We start from the raw sequence: 15,668 nt of genomic DNA, 5'->3' as shown, positions 1-15,668 counted from the left end.
GGGATCAACACGTGGGATCTCTTCACAGAGAGTGGTAAGGGAGGGTCATTGGTATGGGCAGACTGGATGGGCCTTGGCCCTTATCTGCCGTCACTTTCTATGTTTCTATGATTCAAAGTGGTGGACATGCAGTTAAAGTACATATTCCCTATTTGGAATCAAAGTTAAATAAATTCAGATCAATGAGTTGACATTCTGATATTACCAGTACCTCTCAAACCTGGCCAGGATGTCTGCAACAATCACTCTGCTCTCGATGGCCTTCTCCGTGTAACTGCTGTGCTCAAAGAGGGCAAACATATTATAACAGTCTTCCATATTAAGTCCAAGGATCAACTTCTCCACTACCTGCATTAACAGAAGGAAAGGTTGAAATAAAACAGTAAGCAAATGAGGAAAGTATGACAGTAGAGAAAGCCCTTCTCGTTTAGTGAATATTACTTTGCTTGATATACCGCTTATAGCATTCAAGGAATAAAGCAGTGTAAATAAATAATTTAAATTGGGGTTTGGGATCCAAAATGGCTGAACACACCTGACACCTGGAAGCTCTCTTGGGTTTTTCTTCTGGTTTCAGTTTTCCTACACGTTTGGGGGAAACTTTTTCTTCTAAATGCCAAATTATATGAGATAGGAGGATCACCGGAGCCTTGTGGTGCCCTGAGCCCGCCGTTTTTGGCTCGCTAGATAACTTTTTGATGAGGTTCCATAACATGACAAATGTCAGAAGGATGCCTGCTGAAGATGCTGGCTCAGAATGGAAGCACGGCGGATCTCCCAGGGTTTGAAAGCACGCTGAGCCCTGAGCTCCCCAGCTGCAGATTACCAGTTCTCCAAAGCATGCCGAGTTTAGTGGTGGCTTCTTTCCCTGAGGCCCTTTTAGTAACATCAGTGGACCTGGATTCTCCTCGAGTTGAGGAATTTTCATCTAAGAAATCTGTTTGTTTGCCAACAACTGAGCAGGAACAGAATTCCAATGGAGGTAATCGGGAGGAGAGACAGTCTGGTGAGCAGTTTACAATTGTACAAATGCAAAATTATTCCTTGATTAACCCCCCTGAAGTTACTCTTGATATCTTATGGGATTAAATGGCTAATTTGTGGAAATTGTGCCCTCAAATTCAGTGACTGGAAGGAAGAATTGAAAACCAAGAAGAAGAATTGAAAGAACTAAAAGTTGAAATTGGATCCTTAAAACCACTGTTGGATAAATATGATAAGGACTTAAGTGAGATATGTCAAACCCAGGATGTTATAATTAAGGATAATGTGAACCTGAGGAGAAAGATAAGAGATATTGCAGAATAACGCTCAAAATAATAATTTACGGTTCCTGAACTTTCCTCATGTGTTTACAATAACGCCAAGGGAGATATTGAAAAGATATTTCCTGGAAGTATTTTCAGTTCCAGAGGAATCAATTCCTCCTTTTTCTCAGGTTTATTATTTACCAATTAAGACCAGCAAATTTCTAATCCAGCAAACTTCTAATCAAAATCAAAATGGAGAACAGTTAGCTATTTCACCTATTTTGGAGACCTCTGATAAAGAGGCAGCTAAATCTTCAACATTAGTGGTTTTGGTGGCACTTTTGCCAGATAAAATGTGGATTTTGAAAATGTTCTTCAAAAACAAACATAAAGAGGTTCTGGGATTTAAGATCCAGATATTCTTAGTTGTTTCACGGGACACTCAAAAGTGAAGGCGTCAGTTTTTGCTTTAGAAACCAGGAATTATAGGGAGGATTTTTTATTTGAGATATCCATGCAAATGAATAGTGATATCAATCTTTGAAATATGTATTTTTTAACCTTCTCGTCTGCTTTTCTATCCATGAAATGCCTTGAGGGAACACGAAGTTTGAGCTCTTAAAGGATTGATAGTCTCTGGAACCAGGTGTCAGATGCTATAATTTCATCTCTATTTTTTCTAGTTAGTCTAGTAGTACCTTTATAGTTTCCGCTTTATGTAATCTTGGATCTATTATTGTGGACTTGAGAGTGAGTAGTCTATAATTTTCTTCATATTTTTGTTTTTCCTGAAATGTATAAGACTGTACCAATCTTTTCTGTACAAGATTTATGCTTGACAATGTAATTGAAACTTGATAAATAAAATTTTTTTAAATCCCAACAATTTAAGGGCTCCTTTTAACACGTGCTAAACCCCTGGACATGCTAGCCGCTACCGCCTCCTCTTGAGCAGGCGGTAGTTTTTCAGGCAGCGCGGGGGTTATGAAAAGTCACACGCATTAAACCCGCTAGCGCGATTTTGTAAAAGGAGCCCTAAATCATGAAAATGAAAGGATGAATGAATTAAAGATTAAAAGGAAAGAATCAGTATACATTACTTCACGTCCATATGTACAAATAAAAACAGAAAGTTTAACCTACTGTTAGACTTCAGCCAAACAATCTGCCAATATGTTTCATGTTTATTAAAATTTGATGCAAACGCTTATAACATAGTTTCAAAGCGAATTACAAATATAAAAAGGGATAACAGGAACATTTTCACACATATGTTAACAAAAATAGATAGACTTACAGACAACAATGGGAGAAGGGGTGGAACTCCAAATTTTTTAGAAAAAGATAACAATGAATGGTTGCATAATAGGGAGAGGCTAAAAGCGGAAGCAAAAATGGTTTAAAAAAGACCTGCAAAAATAAGTTTGGTGAATTTTAATTTTCGAAAGCATCTTTAAAAAGAAACGTTTTCAAAAAGCTTTTAAACTTATCTAGAGCGGATTCTCCTCTAATATAGGCGCAGCTGCTGAAAATATTTCTGCTCGTCTCGTGCCGATAACTTTAAGAGATGGTAGAAACATAGAAAGTGACAGCAGAAAAGGGCCAAGGCCCATCGAGTCTGCCCACTCCATTGACCCACCCCCCTAGTTAATTGTTCTCTGATGACCTTTTCCCTCGAAGAGATCCGACATGAGCATCCCAACTGATCTTAAAAACTGGCACGCTGCTGGCCTCAACCACCTGTACTGGGAGCCTATTCCAGCTGTCCACCACTCTTTCAGTGAAGAAGTACTTCCTGGTGTCACCATGAAACTTCCCGCCCTTTATTTTCAGTGGGTGTCCTCTTGTGGCCGAGGGTCCCCTAAGAAGGAAAACATTATTTTCTACCTTGATGCGACCAGTGACATACTTAAACGTCTCAATCATGTCCCCTCTCTCCCTACGTTCTTTTGTACTGAGAAAAGGTTTTGGTCAGAGGACCGCAGAATTCTGGTTGGGAGTATAAGGGATCTTAAATGAAAGTAATGCTATTTTATAGGTAATACGATGGAGTATTGGCAATCAGTGAGCATTTTTAAAAGAGGTGTTATTTGGTCATACTTTTTTGAATTTGTTATGATTTTTATTGCAGTGTTTTGGATAAGTTGAAGTCTCTTTATTTGTTTTGGGGTGATGACTTTTAGTAGAGAATTACAATAATCAAGTTTCGAAATAACCAGAGAGTGGATAAGTATCTCCCCCCCTCACCAAGCTGCTTGAAAAAAGAGTGAAAAAATGAGCCTTACAATAATGCTTTGAAATGGGGAAAAGATTGTTCTTTTTATATATGGTCAGGGAATGAGTTCCAGAAAGAGGGAGCTATAAAAATAGAAAGCTGTATGTCTATGTAATGCCCCCTTCAAGGCAGCTCTGGGTCTAGGTCCCAACCTGGCTGGTGTCCCCTGATGGCAGTCTCTGTTGGTCCCTCACACTTGGTTAGCACTCGGTGCCTCCACCTGGGGAAAAGAAGCCTCTGTGAACAAGGTTGGCTAATAAGTAAACTGATTTATTTGAACTATGTACATAGGCCACAGTCACAGTATATAGGCTTGGTGGGCCACTGGGGCTTGCATGCAACTGAAAACCTGAAAGCTATACTGTCAGAAGTTTCACTAGCAGGAAGGCCCCCCAAGGCGGATAAGTTTCAGCGGAGATGTCAGACTAACGATGTTCAACCCATCTGGGCAGCAGCAGATGGGCAGTGTTGGAGGTGGAGGATCATGTTTGATGTGACAACAGTGATAACATCGAATTTATACTGTATAGAAGAAAGATCCGGCAATCTACTTCTGTATCCTGCTAAGAAAACTTGATAATGATGATTTGACATATAGAATCGACGTCTAGTCCTGGAAGATGGTCCCCTAGGTTGGAAGGCACTTGTCATGCTACTAGAGAAGAGCTGATCATCACCCAGAGTATGCCTTTTGAAGCTGACAGATCAAAGCCATCAAGATGTCCTGATGCTGATGTTGCTGGACAGAAAAGAGATCAGAAGCTGTAAAGATATTTTCAACATAGGAACATGGAATGTATGAAGCATGAATCAAGGAAAACTGAAATTGCAAAATGATCAAATGGAAAAACCATAATTGATTTCATAGGGATCAGTGAATTCAAATGGACAAGACAGGGCCATTTTCAATCAAACTAGCAATGGATCTGTTACTCTGGTCATGAAATGCACAGGAAAAATGGTATGGCATTCATCCTCAAGAATAAGCTTTCATAGACAGTACTAAAGTACAATGTTGTCAGAGTCATGTCAGTCCTTCTGTAAGGAAAGCCGATTAATGTTACCTTGATCCAAGTATATGCTCCAATGACAGATGCGGAAGATGAGGATGTAGAATTGTTCTATGAACAACTTCAAAATATAATAGATCAAACGTTGAAATAAGATCTACTGATCATTATGAGGGACTTCAATGCAAAAGTAGGAAGTACACCTGAAGATGCAGTGGTTGGATAGTACAGCATAGGAGAAAGAAATGACGTTGGTGATAACAGTACAGTTTTGCAAAACAAACCAATTGTCAGTCGACACCACAAGTGTTGTCAGTACACATGGATCTCTCCAAATGGCATGTATCAAAATCAAATTGACTACACTTGCATAGGACAGAGAGGAAAATCTGCAGTTTTAACTACAAGGACTAAATCAGGAGCTGATTGTTGAAGTGACCATGAGTTTTTGACATGCAAGATCAAGGTAAAGCTTTGCAAGAAGATCATTAGAGACTCCCCAAAATATGACATTGAAAATATTCTTTCAGACTATTGGACAAAACTAGGCAACAGATTTGTCTTTCTTGAAACAGAAGATAGAGATCCCAAAGAGTTATGGAATGACATCAAAACTGTAATTAGTGTTGAAGCTAAAAAAAATATACTTCAAACACTCCAGAAGAGAAAGAGAGCCAAAAAAATCATCTTGGATCTCAGAAGAGACCAGAAAAGCAGAAGAACAAAGAAGACAAGCAAAATTTTCCAGCAATGGAGAAAAAATATTATTAATGAACTGAGTTCAAGTTTCAAGTTTATTTAGATTTGATAAATCGCTTATCTATAATTTACTAAGCGAGTTACAATAAAATATAAAATAGACATACAATTCAACGTACTGCTTAAAATGGGTTAGACGGACAAACATATGGACGAACTTGAATACATAAGGAAAAGAGGGAGAAAGTTACAAAGTTAATGTTTTATAAAAAAGAAAAGAAAGAGCCATGAATGGAAAGAACATGAGGAAGGGTAAAAAAAAAAAATTATTAAAATTTTTTTTTTTTTTTTTAATAAATAGTGTTTCAATGTCAAGTTTAGCAAAACAAAGAATGATATATCAAGGATATTTTTCTGAAAATTGAATCGGAACACAAACAGAAACAGCAGATTAGCGAATCAGGATGTTAAGAGATTGCAGCAGAAATTCCAACATTGATTGGGGATGCTTAAAGATGCCAATGGAATGATATTGAATGATCCAGAAAGCATTAAAAAGAGATGGAAAAAATATATGGAAAATTTTTACAAAAAAGACAATGAGGATAACATTGGGAAAATTGAATGTGAATCTTATGCCGAAGAAGAGCCAGATATTTTAAAAGAAGAAGTCATAGCAGCAATAAAAGCTTAATAAAAAAAACAAGTCATCTGGTATTAACAATATTCCAACTGAATTAATCAAAGGCTCAGAAGGTAATATTATGGCCCTCACTTGACTCTGTCAACAGATTTGGAAGGAAAGCACATTAGATTCATTATGGGTAAAGTTACCAGGAGGAAATGGACCTGACATAAAATTGGGACTGTACTATCGTCCACCTGGACAAACAGAGGCAAAAGACAAAGAGCTGGAAGCAGAACTAAGGCGAGAATGCAAAAACTGAATTGTCACGGTAATGGGGGACTTTAACTACCCCGGGATAGACTGGAGTATTGGAAGCTCAAAGAATGCAAGGGAAATGGAATTCCTAGAGACTGTGCGGGACTGCTTCATGGACCAGCTCATCAAGGAACCAACGAGAGGGAATGCAACTCTCGACCTACTACTCAATGGGCTGGGGGGACCTGCAAAGGAAGTGGAAGTAACAGGACCACTAGGAAACAGTGATCACAACATGATCCAGTACAAACTACAAGTAGGAGCATCAAAAGGGAAGAGAACCACAGTGACAACGCTCAACTTCAAAAAGGGGAACTATGATGCTATGAGAGCAATGATGAGAAGGAAACTCAGGAAAGGCTTGGGAAAAACAAAGACCGTGGAGCAAGCTTGTTCCCTATTCAGGGACATGGTACAGGAAGCACAAACCCTGTACATCCCCAGATTCAGAAAAGGGTGCAAAAAGAATCAAACAAAAGACCCGGTGTGGATAAACAATGCAGTGAAGGATGAGATATGGGGCAAGAAACAATTCCGGAAGTGGAAAAGGGACAAAACCAAGGAAAACTAGAAAGAGTACAGGGAACATCAGAAAGAATGTCACCGAGTGGTCAGGAAAGCAAAAAGAGAATACGTAGAGAGACTGGCCAAAGAAGCAGGAAATTTCAAATCCTTCTTCAGATATATTAAAGGGAAGCAACCGGCGAGGGAGGAAGTGGGACCGTTTGACGATGGAGACATCAAAGGAGCGATAAGGGGGGAAGAGGAGGTGGCTGACAGATTAAACATGTTCTTCTCGCTAGTCTTCACAAGCGAGGACACATCCAATATACCGGAAACCAAAGAATTCTTTAAAGGAGACCCAGAGAAAAAGCTATCGACGTTAGAGGTAAGCCTCCAAGATGTCCTCCAACAGATAGACAGGTTGAAAATCGACAAATCCCCAGGCCCAGACGGGATCCACCCAAGGATACTAAAGGAACTGAAAACCGAAATAGCAGACACACTCCAAAAAGTTTGCAACCTGTCCTTGAAAACAGGGGTGAGCCCGGAGGATTGGAAAATAGCAAATGTCACACCTATCTTCAAAAAGGGCTCAAGAGGTGATCCAGGAAACTACAGACCAGTGAGTTTGACCTCAGTGCTGGGCAAGATGGTAGAAGCACTGATAAAAGACAGTATCTGAGCATATAATGAAAACGAGCCAGCATGGCTTCTGCAAAGGAAGATCATGCCAAATAAACTTACTACACTTCTTTGAAGGAATAAACAGCCCGATGGACAAAGGGGACCCCATAGACATCATATATCTAGACTTTCAAAAAGCCTTTGACAAGGTACCTCATGAGCGGCTACTTAGGAAACTGTGGAACCACAGGGTGGAAGGGGACGTACATAGATGGGTTAAACACTGGTTGGCAGACAGAAAGCAGAGGGTTGCAATGAAGAGCCACTACTCGGGCTGGAAAAGGGTAACAAGTGGTGTCCCACAGGGGTCTGTGCTCGGGCCGCTGCTGTTCAATGTATTTATAAATGACCTGGAAGCGGGGACAAAGTGTGAAGTTATAAAATTTGCAGATGACACTAATAATAATAACTTTAATAATAACTGTATTTTTGTATACCGCAATACCACAAACAGTTCAGAGCGGTTTACAATGTAAGAGAGACTGTACATACACAGCGAAGATACAATGCAAGGGAATGTACTATGCAGTTGAGCGCAGTTTACAATGCAGGGGACTGTACATATTCAGCATGGGTGTTTATACAGCGAAGATACAATGCAGATTTACAATGCAAGAGCCTGTACATTTACAGCGGAGATATTTATACAGTGAAAATACAGTGCGAGCGACTTAAGAACAAGATACGATGCAAATGCGGTTGAAGTGGATTACTATGCAAGGAGAGGTCATAGAGTTTGGTTATTTGGAGGGGAGGGGTTCGAGAAATTTATCAAAGAGGTAAGATTTGAGAGATTTCCTGAAGGAAGAGTACGATGGGGCAGATGAGATGAGGGTGGTCAGGCAATCTGTCCATCTGCCAGCTTGGAATGAGAGAGTTCTATTAAGGAATCTTTTGTAGGTGCATCCCTTTGGGGATGGGTAAGTAAACAGATAGGCATTGCATGTTCGATTGGTGCCTGGGAACACAAGTGGTGATACAGATATATCGGGGATGAGCCAGATAAGGTTTTGAAGCAGAGGCAGGCGAATTTGAAGATGACTCTCGCTTCTATTGGCAACCAGTAAAGTTTTCTGTAGTAAGGGCTGATATGGTCTGACTTTTTAAGGCCATAGATTAGTCGGACAGCGGTGTTTTGAATGAGTCTCAGACGTTTGATGGTTTTCTTGTAGGAGCCCAAATATATGATATTACAATAATCCAGGGTGCTTAGGATTGGGGATTGGACCAGCAGTCTGAAGGAGGGAAAGTCAAAGTAATGTTTGATGGTACGGAGTTTCCAGAGGGTGTAAAAGCATTTTTTGATCTGAGCATTGATGTGGTCTTCGAAGGTCAGGCAGCGGTCTAGGATGACTCCAAGGATTTTGATGGTGGGATTGATAGGGTAAGTTAGACCGTTGAGTTGTAGGATGGTGGTTGTTAATTTGTGGTTGGGACTTGCAAGGAAGAGTTTAGTCTTTTCTGGATTTAGATTTAATTTGAACCGGGTGGTCCAGTGTTCGACCATGGTGAGTACTGAAGAGATGTGCTGTTCTGTTTCTTGTGACAGTGAGGAGATGGGGATGACAATTGTAATGTCATCTGCATAAATGTAGGATTTCAGCTTTCGGGCAGATAACATGTGTCCCAGTGAAGCCATGTAGATATTGAATAGGGAAGGTGATATGGGGGAGCCTTGTGGAACTCCACAGGGGTTGGACCAGGTATTGGAATAGGTTCCCTCATTGTGGACTTGGTAGGTGCGGTTTTTTAGGAAGCCTGTGATCCAAGTTAGTACCTGTCCTGAAATGCCTATGGAATCGAGGCAACTAAGCAGAATGTCATGGTCAAAGGCACTACTGAGATCAAACTGGAGTAGCAGAGCGCTGTTTCCCTGGGAGAATAGTTGGAGGAGGTAGTCGGTTAGTGACGCTAGGACGGTTTCCGTGCTGTAGTTAGTGCGGAATCCAGACTGGGAGTCATGAAGGATGTCGAACTTCGAGGTATGACATGAGGTCCCGGTTGACAAGGCCTTCCATGATTTTGAGGAAGAAGGGAATGTTGGCAATGGGTCTGTAGTTAGTGGCTGTGGAGAGTGGTTCTTTGGGGTTTTTGATAGTTGGAGATATGAGGATGTGGCCAAGCTCCAGCAGGAAGTAACCGGTGGACAGGCAGAGGGTGACCCAGTTGAAGAGCTCCACTTTGAAGGTGGGGGGAGCTATTTTCATGATGGAGGGTGGGCAGTTATCTAGTAGGCAGTTGGATTTGGAATATTTAGAGTATAGCTCGAGAAATAGGTTCCAGTCTGGGTTTTCAAAGCGATTCCAAGTCATGTCGGCAGTTGAACCTTCATTGTTTGGGGTAAGTAGGTTGGTTGGTGGGCTGGTGTTTGTTGTTGTAATAGTAGTTTTTAAGTTATGAATTTTTTTGGCAAAGTAGTTGGCAAGGTTTGTTGGGGAGGGTGGAAGATCTGTGGAGGAGCTTTTATATGAGTTGATGTCAAATAAGGAGTTGACTAGTCTGAATAGTTTATTGCTGTTCAGGGATGGGGGTATTGATTGATTGGGCGTAATATTTGGAGCATTTCTCTTTGATCATTCTTTTGTATTCAATAACTTTTATGCGCCAGGAGTATCTGTCAGTGTCTGTGCCGGATTTGCACCAAATTCTTTCTAATTTGCGCACTTCTCGTTTCAGAGCTAGGAGGTTGGCGTCAAACCAGTTGGCAGATGAGCGGTGTTTTTTCTTGCAGGGTTTCAGTGGAGCAAGGTCGTTTAGAACCTGGATGCTAAAGTTAGTCCAACTTGGGATGAAGTTGGGGTTTGGGTCTGTGATGGGTGTTGGGTTGTAATGGGACCAGAATTCTTCAGGATTTAGTTGACCTCTAGTCCATATTATTTTTTCTTTATGGGTAGTTCTTGGTGGCCTTTGGTTTTGTTTTTTGAGCCAGTATAAGTTAAAGTTGCATCGGAGGTGATCTGATCAAGGGGTGGTCCAGGTTTCGTCTTTAAAGCTTATGCTGGGGGAAGCGGGGGTATTGGGAAGGAATGAGATCAGGTCTAAGTGATGTCCTTTAGTATGTGTTTTGGTTGGGGGTGGTTTAGAGAATCCTAGGGATGTTAGGAAAGAGAAGAGATCAGAAACGTGGGAATTCTCTGCCTGCTCCAGGTGTAGATTTATATTGCCGGCGAGAAGGGTGTGGGTGCCAGCGGTGGAGTTTGCGAGGAGGAATTCGTAAAGATCTTCTTTAGCTTGGTTCCATTTGTTAGGAGGGGAGTAGAATACTGTAATGGTCAGGTTATCTTTACAGTCTGCTTTGGATAGTTTGCAGGAGAGGATTTCCAGGTCATTGGTCATTTTGGAGTCTAGAGTTTGGAATTGGAAGTGGTCTCAGAGGATTATAGCTAGGCTGCCTCCTCTCCTGGTATGTCTTGATAGCGGGATGGTTTTGTAGTTTATAGAAAGTAGATCTCCAATGATGGTGTCTTGATCGGAAATTAGCCACGTTTCGGTTAAAAGAAGTATGTCGAGGTGGGTTTCTTCTAGCCAATCTTTAATCAGTTGGGCTTTGTTTCTAGCCGAGCGAATGTTCAGATAGGCACCAGTGATTGTGTGGTGCTCTGGGGGGGGTTATGGGCTGTGTGATTGGTAGGCTTTTTGGTTTCTTTTGTGTGATGGTCTAGGGAAGTGTCGGGAGGTATTGACCAAGGAGATTGGGAAGGGGCCTTATTCCTTGTAGTCATGGAGGGTACGGGAGGGTAGAAGAGGTTTGCCTGGTTTGGTGATTCTGTTCCAGGTGGGGTAGGTAGGGATGGGTTCGAATGCTAAGGCTCTGGGGATCCATTTCCTTGAGCTAAGAAGATAGAGGAGGAGGAGGGCTAGAAGTTTTCTTGTGAAGTTGGACATGGTGCTCCTTATTGAATTGGTGAGAGAGCGGGGCGTGAGGTGGGAAGGTTTAGGGAGTTGAGGGAGGCTGGTTGAGAGAATTGGGGGAGGATGGGACTGGCTAGGTTAAGGAATAACCAGGAGATAGAAAATCAGGTAAACAGGAGCTAGGATTGACTTGGTAGAGGATAATACTGGCGAATGTTGGGTTGGTCAGATGAGACAGAGTATGTTGTGTCCAGGTTGGCTTTAGCATGCAGTTGGTAAGACATGCAAGAGGATAGAGTCATGCAAATACTTTGCTGTTGAGTCGGTCCGGGTTGCTGGTGGGATATCCTGGTCTAGATTGAAGTAGTTGAAGTTTATTGTTTGCAGGAGTTTGTTACAGAAGTTTGTTGTTTGCAGGAGGTTCTCTCGTTTGCTGGGAAGTCTTGAATGATTGGTTCTGGAAGCTGGATGGGAGGCGATTTTATGCTCCGCTCAGCCGCTTCGCAAAGGCGTGCGCTAAGGCACGCGCCTTTGCCGTGTGCCTTAGCCGGCGCGCCGAACGGCTGCGCGCCGTTGAGTAGCCAAAGTTAAGTTCTCCCGGCAGGGGCTGGGGGGTGGAGCAAGCTCACACGCCTGGCCCAGCAGTAAGAAAGGCATCGGGTGAGGCGGCTGGGGCTGGTACCGAGGCAGGCAGCTGCCGAAGAAAAGTTCTCCAGGCAGGCAGGTAGGCTCAGAACCGCGGGGCAAAGGCAGCAACGGCTGCAAGAGGGCTCCTCCGATGTTGAGCAGCCGAAGTTCTAAACTCTGTAGAAGGGTTAAAACTTTAGGGGAATGTGATGAACTACAAAGAGACCTGACAACATTGCAGGAGTGGGCGAACAAATGGCAGATGAGCTTCAATATAGAGAAATGCAAGGTCATGCATATAGGGAAAAAGAACCCGATGTTCAGCTACAAAATGGAGGGGCTGATACTGGGGGAAAGTAACCTTGAAAAGGACTTGGGAGTGTTTGTGGATACAACCATGGAACCAATGGCGCAATGCACGGCAGCCTCGAAGAAAGCAAATAGAATGTTGGGTATTATCAAGAAGGGTATTGCAACAAAAACGAAGGAAGTCATCCTACCGCTGTATCAGGCGATGGTGCGCCCGCACCTGGAGTACTGTGTCCAATATTGGTCACCATACCTTAAGAAGGATATGGCGATACTTGAGAGGGTCCAGAGGAGAGCGACACGAATGATTAAGGGTATGGAGAACCTTTCATATGCTGAGAGGTTAGAGAGGCTGGGGCTCTTCACCCTGGAGAAGCGGAGACTCAGAGGTGACATGATAGCGACTTAAAAGATTATGAAAGGTATAGAGAGGGTGGAGAGGGACAGGTTCTTCAGCGTACTAGGAACTACAAAAACAAGAGGGCACTCAGAGAAATTGAAAGGGGACAGATTTAGAACCAATGCCAGAAAATTCTTCTTCACTCAGAGGGTGGTGGATACCTAGAATGCGCTCCCGGAAGATGCAATAGGACAGACTACATTAAGGGGTTTTAAAGAGGGACTAGATAAATTCCTGAAAGATAAGGGGATTGAGGGCTACAAATAAAGGAGGACACAGGAGCAAAAAGGGCAAAGATAAGAGGGAAGAAGAGGGTTTTCAGGATATAAGGAAGTAGGAATCCAAGGGTTAGACAAAAGATCACTTACAGGTCATGGACCTGATAGGCCGCCGCGGGAGCGGACCGCTGGGCTCGATGGAACCTTGGTCTGACCCAGCGGAGGCAAATTCTTATGTTCTTAACCAATTGGAGAAGAACACTGTTCACACCTAAACTGAAGAAAGGTGACACCAAGGACTGTAACAACTATAAAACAATTGAATTAATTCCATATGCCAACAAAATATTGCTGAAAATAATACAACAAAGGCTACAATCATACATTGAGAAGAGCGACTAAAATGGTTAAGGGACTGAAGGAATTGCCGTATAGTGAGAGACTGGAGAAATTGGGCCTCTTCTCCTTTGAAAAAAGGAAACTTAGAGGGGACTTGATCGAAATGTTCAAAATACTGAAGGGAATAGACTTAGTAGATAAAGGCAGACTGTTCACCTTCTCCAAGGTAGGGAGAACGAGAGGGCACTCTCTAAAGTTGAAAGGGGTTAGATTCCGTACAAACGTAAGGAAATTCTTCTTCACCCAGAAAGTGGTGGAAAGCAGGAACGCTCTTCCGGAGTCTGTTATAGGGGAAAATACCCTCCAGGGTTTCAAGACAAAGTTGGACAAGTTCCTGCTAAACTGGAACATATACAGGCGAGGCTGGACTCATTTAGAGCACTGTTTTTTGACCTGAGGGCTGCCACATGAGCGGACTGTTGGGCAGAATGGACCACTGGTCTGACCCAGCAGCGGCATTTCTTATGTTCTTATGTAACTACCTGAAGTTCAGACTGGTTTCAGAAAAGGTCAAGGAACAAGAGACATTATTGCCAATGTTAGATGGATATTGGAGAAGAGTAAAGAATATGAAAATCCCCTATACTTTGACTACAGCAAAGCTTTTGACTTTGTGGATCACAATAAACTATGGAGAACTCTAGTACAAATGGAATACCCAAACACAGTTGATAAAGAGCCTCTATGAAAATAAAGACGCTGCAGTGAGAACTAAATATGACAACACTGATTGGTTTCAAGTAAAATGTTGTATAAGTCTCCAAAATATACTGCTACAAATACTTGAAAATACACAAAAAACAAGTAGATGATGTCAATAGGTTCTCATAGCAGGGACCCTGCAGTGCACCAAATACCAAATCACAAATAAATAATAAATATAATGAATTTTAAAGGTGAGCCTTCAGTGTGGGGAGTCAGCGATTTGGAGAAGAATCCCCAGCGCTGAATAGAACTGGAATATAAGAACATAGGAATCGCCGCTGCTGGATCAGACCAGTGGTCCATCATGCCCAGCAATCCGCTCCCGCGGAGACCCTTAGGTCAAAGACCAGTGCCCTAACTGAGTCTAGTCTTACCTGCTTATGTTCTGGTTTAGCAGGAACTTGTCTAACTTTTTCTTGAATCCCTGGAGGGCGTTTTCCCCTATAACAGCCTCCGGAAGAGCGTTCCAGTTTTCTACCACTCTCTGGGTGAAGAAGAACTTCCATATGTTTGTATGTAATCTATCCCCTTTTAACTGTAGAGAGTGCCCTCTCATTCTCCCTACCTTGGAGAGGGTGAACGACCTGTCTTTATCTACTAAGTCTTTTCCCTTCATTATCTTGAACGTTTTGATCTTATCCCTACTCAGTCTCCTCTTTTCAAGGGAGAAGAGGTCCAGTTTCTCTATTCTCTCACTGTACGACAACTCCTCCAGCCCCTTAACCATTTGAGTCACTCTTCTTTGGACTCTTTCGAGTAGTACCGTGTCCTTCTTCAAATACGGCAACCAGAGCTGGATGCAGTATTCCAGTTGGGGGTGTACCATGGTAAGGGATCTTAAATAACTTAACTGCACCTGCACACCATCACGGGGCTTACCAAGTGTGCAAATGAAAAGTGTGAAAAACACAGGCACTGAAATTTATGTAATTGCCTGTGTTTTTCACACTTTTCATTTGCACACAAGGTGGGCCCTGTGATGGTGTACAAGTGCGGTGAGTTTGTTTAAGCCAATGTTACGCTGATTTTTAAAAAGGGCTCCAGGGGAGATCCAAGAAATTACAGACCGGTAAGCCTCACTTCGGTGCCGGGCAAAATGGTAGAAGTTATTATAAAAAATAAAATTGTGGAACACGTAGACAAACATGATTTAATGAGACGGAGTCAGCATGGGTTCAGCCAAGGGAGATCTTACTTCACCAATTTGCTTGACTTCTATGAAGGTGTGAATAAACATGTGGATAAAGGTGAGCCAGTTGATATAAGTGTATCTAGATTATCAGAAGGCTTTTGATAAAGTTCCTCACGAGAGGCTCCTGAGAAAATTAAAGTGTCATGAGATAGGTAACAAAGTTCAGTTGTGGATTAGGAACTGGTTATTGGACAGAAAACAGAGGGTAGGGTGAAATGATCATTTTTCTCAATGGAGGAGAGTAAACAGTGGAGTGCCCTAGGGGTCGGTACTGGGACCGGTGCTATTTAACTTATTTATAAATTAACTGGAAATTGGAATGACAAGTGAAGTGATTAAATTTGCAAATGACACTAAACTGTTCAAAGTTGTTAAAAAACATGCAGATTGAAAAATTGCAGACGGACCTTAGGAAATTGGAAGACTGGGTGTCCAAATGGCAGATGAAATTTAATGTGGACAAATGCAAAGTGATGCACATTGGGAAGAATAATCCTGAATCACAGTTACCGGATGCTTAGGGATTAGTGCCCAAGAAAAGGATCTGGGTGTCATTGTAGACAATACGATGAAATCTTCCGCCCAATGTGTGGCGGCGGCC

The 15,668-nt window shown here is 42.2% G+C and overlaps 1 protein-coding gene across 1 annotated transcript in view; it reads right to left on the bottom strand.

The window, feature by feature from the left end:
• The window catches only part of LOC117360428 (unconventional myosin-X-like), a 483,786-nt gene that overhangs the window by 102,628 nt on the left and 365,490 nt on the right, over positions 1 to 15,668 (bottom strand). Inside the window, exon 37 of the mRNA XM_033944140.1 lies at positions 212 to 348. Coding sequence (XP_033800031.1) covers positions 212 to 348 — 137 coding nt within the window. The remainder of the gene's footprint in view (positions 1 to 211; positions 349 to 15,668) is intronic.

Source organism: Geotrypetes seraphini, chromosome 5 (genome assembly GCF_902459505.1).
Source record: "Geotrypetes seraphini chromosome 5, aGeoSer1.1, whole genome shotgun sequence".
Classification (NCBI taxonomy): Eukaryota; Metazoa; Chordata; class Amphibia; order Gymnophiona; family Dermophiidae; genus Geotrypetes; species Geotrypetes seraphini.
Note: the sequence above shows the minus strand (reverse complement) of the source record. Positions and strands in the feature narration are given on the sequence as shown.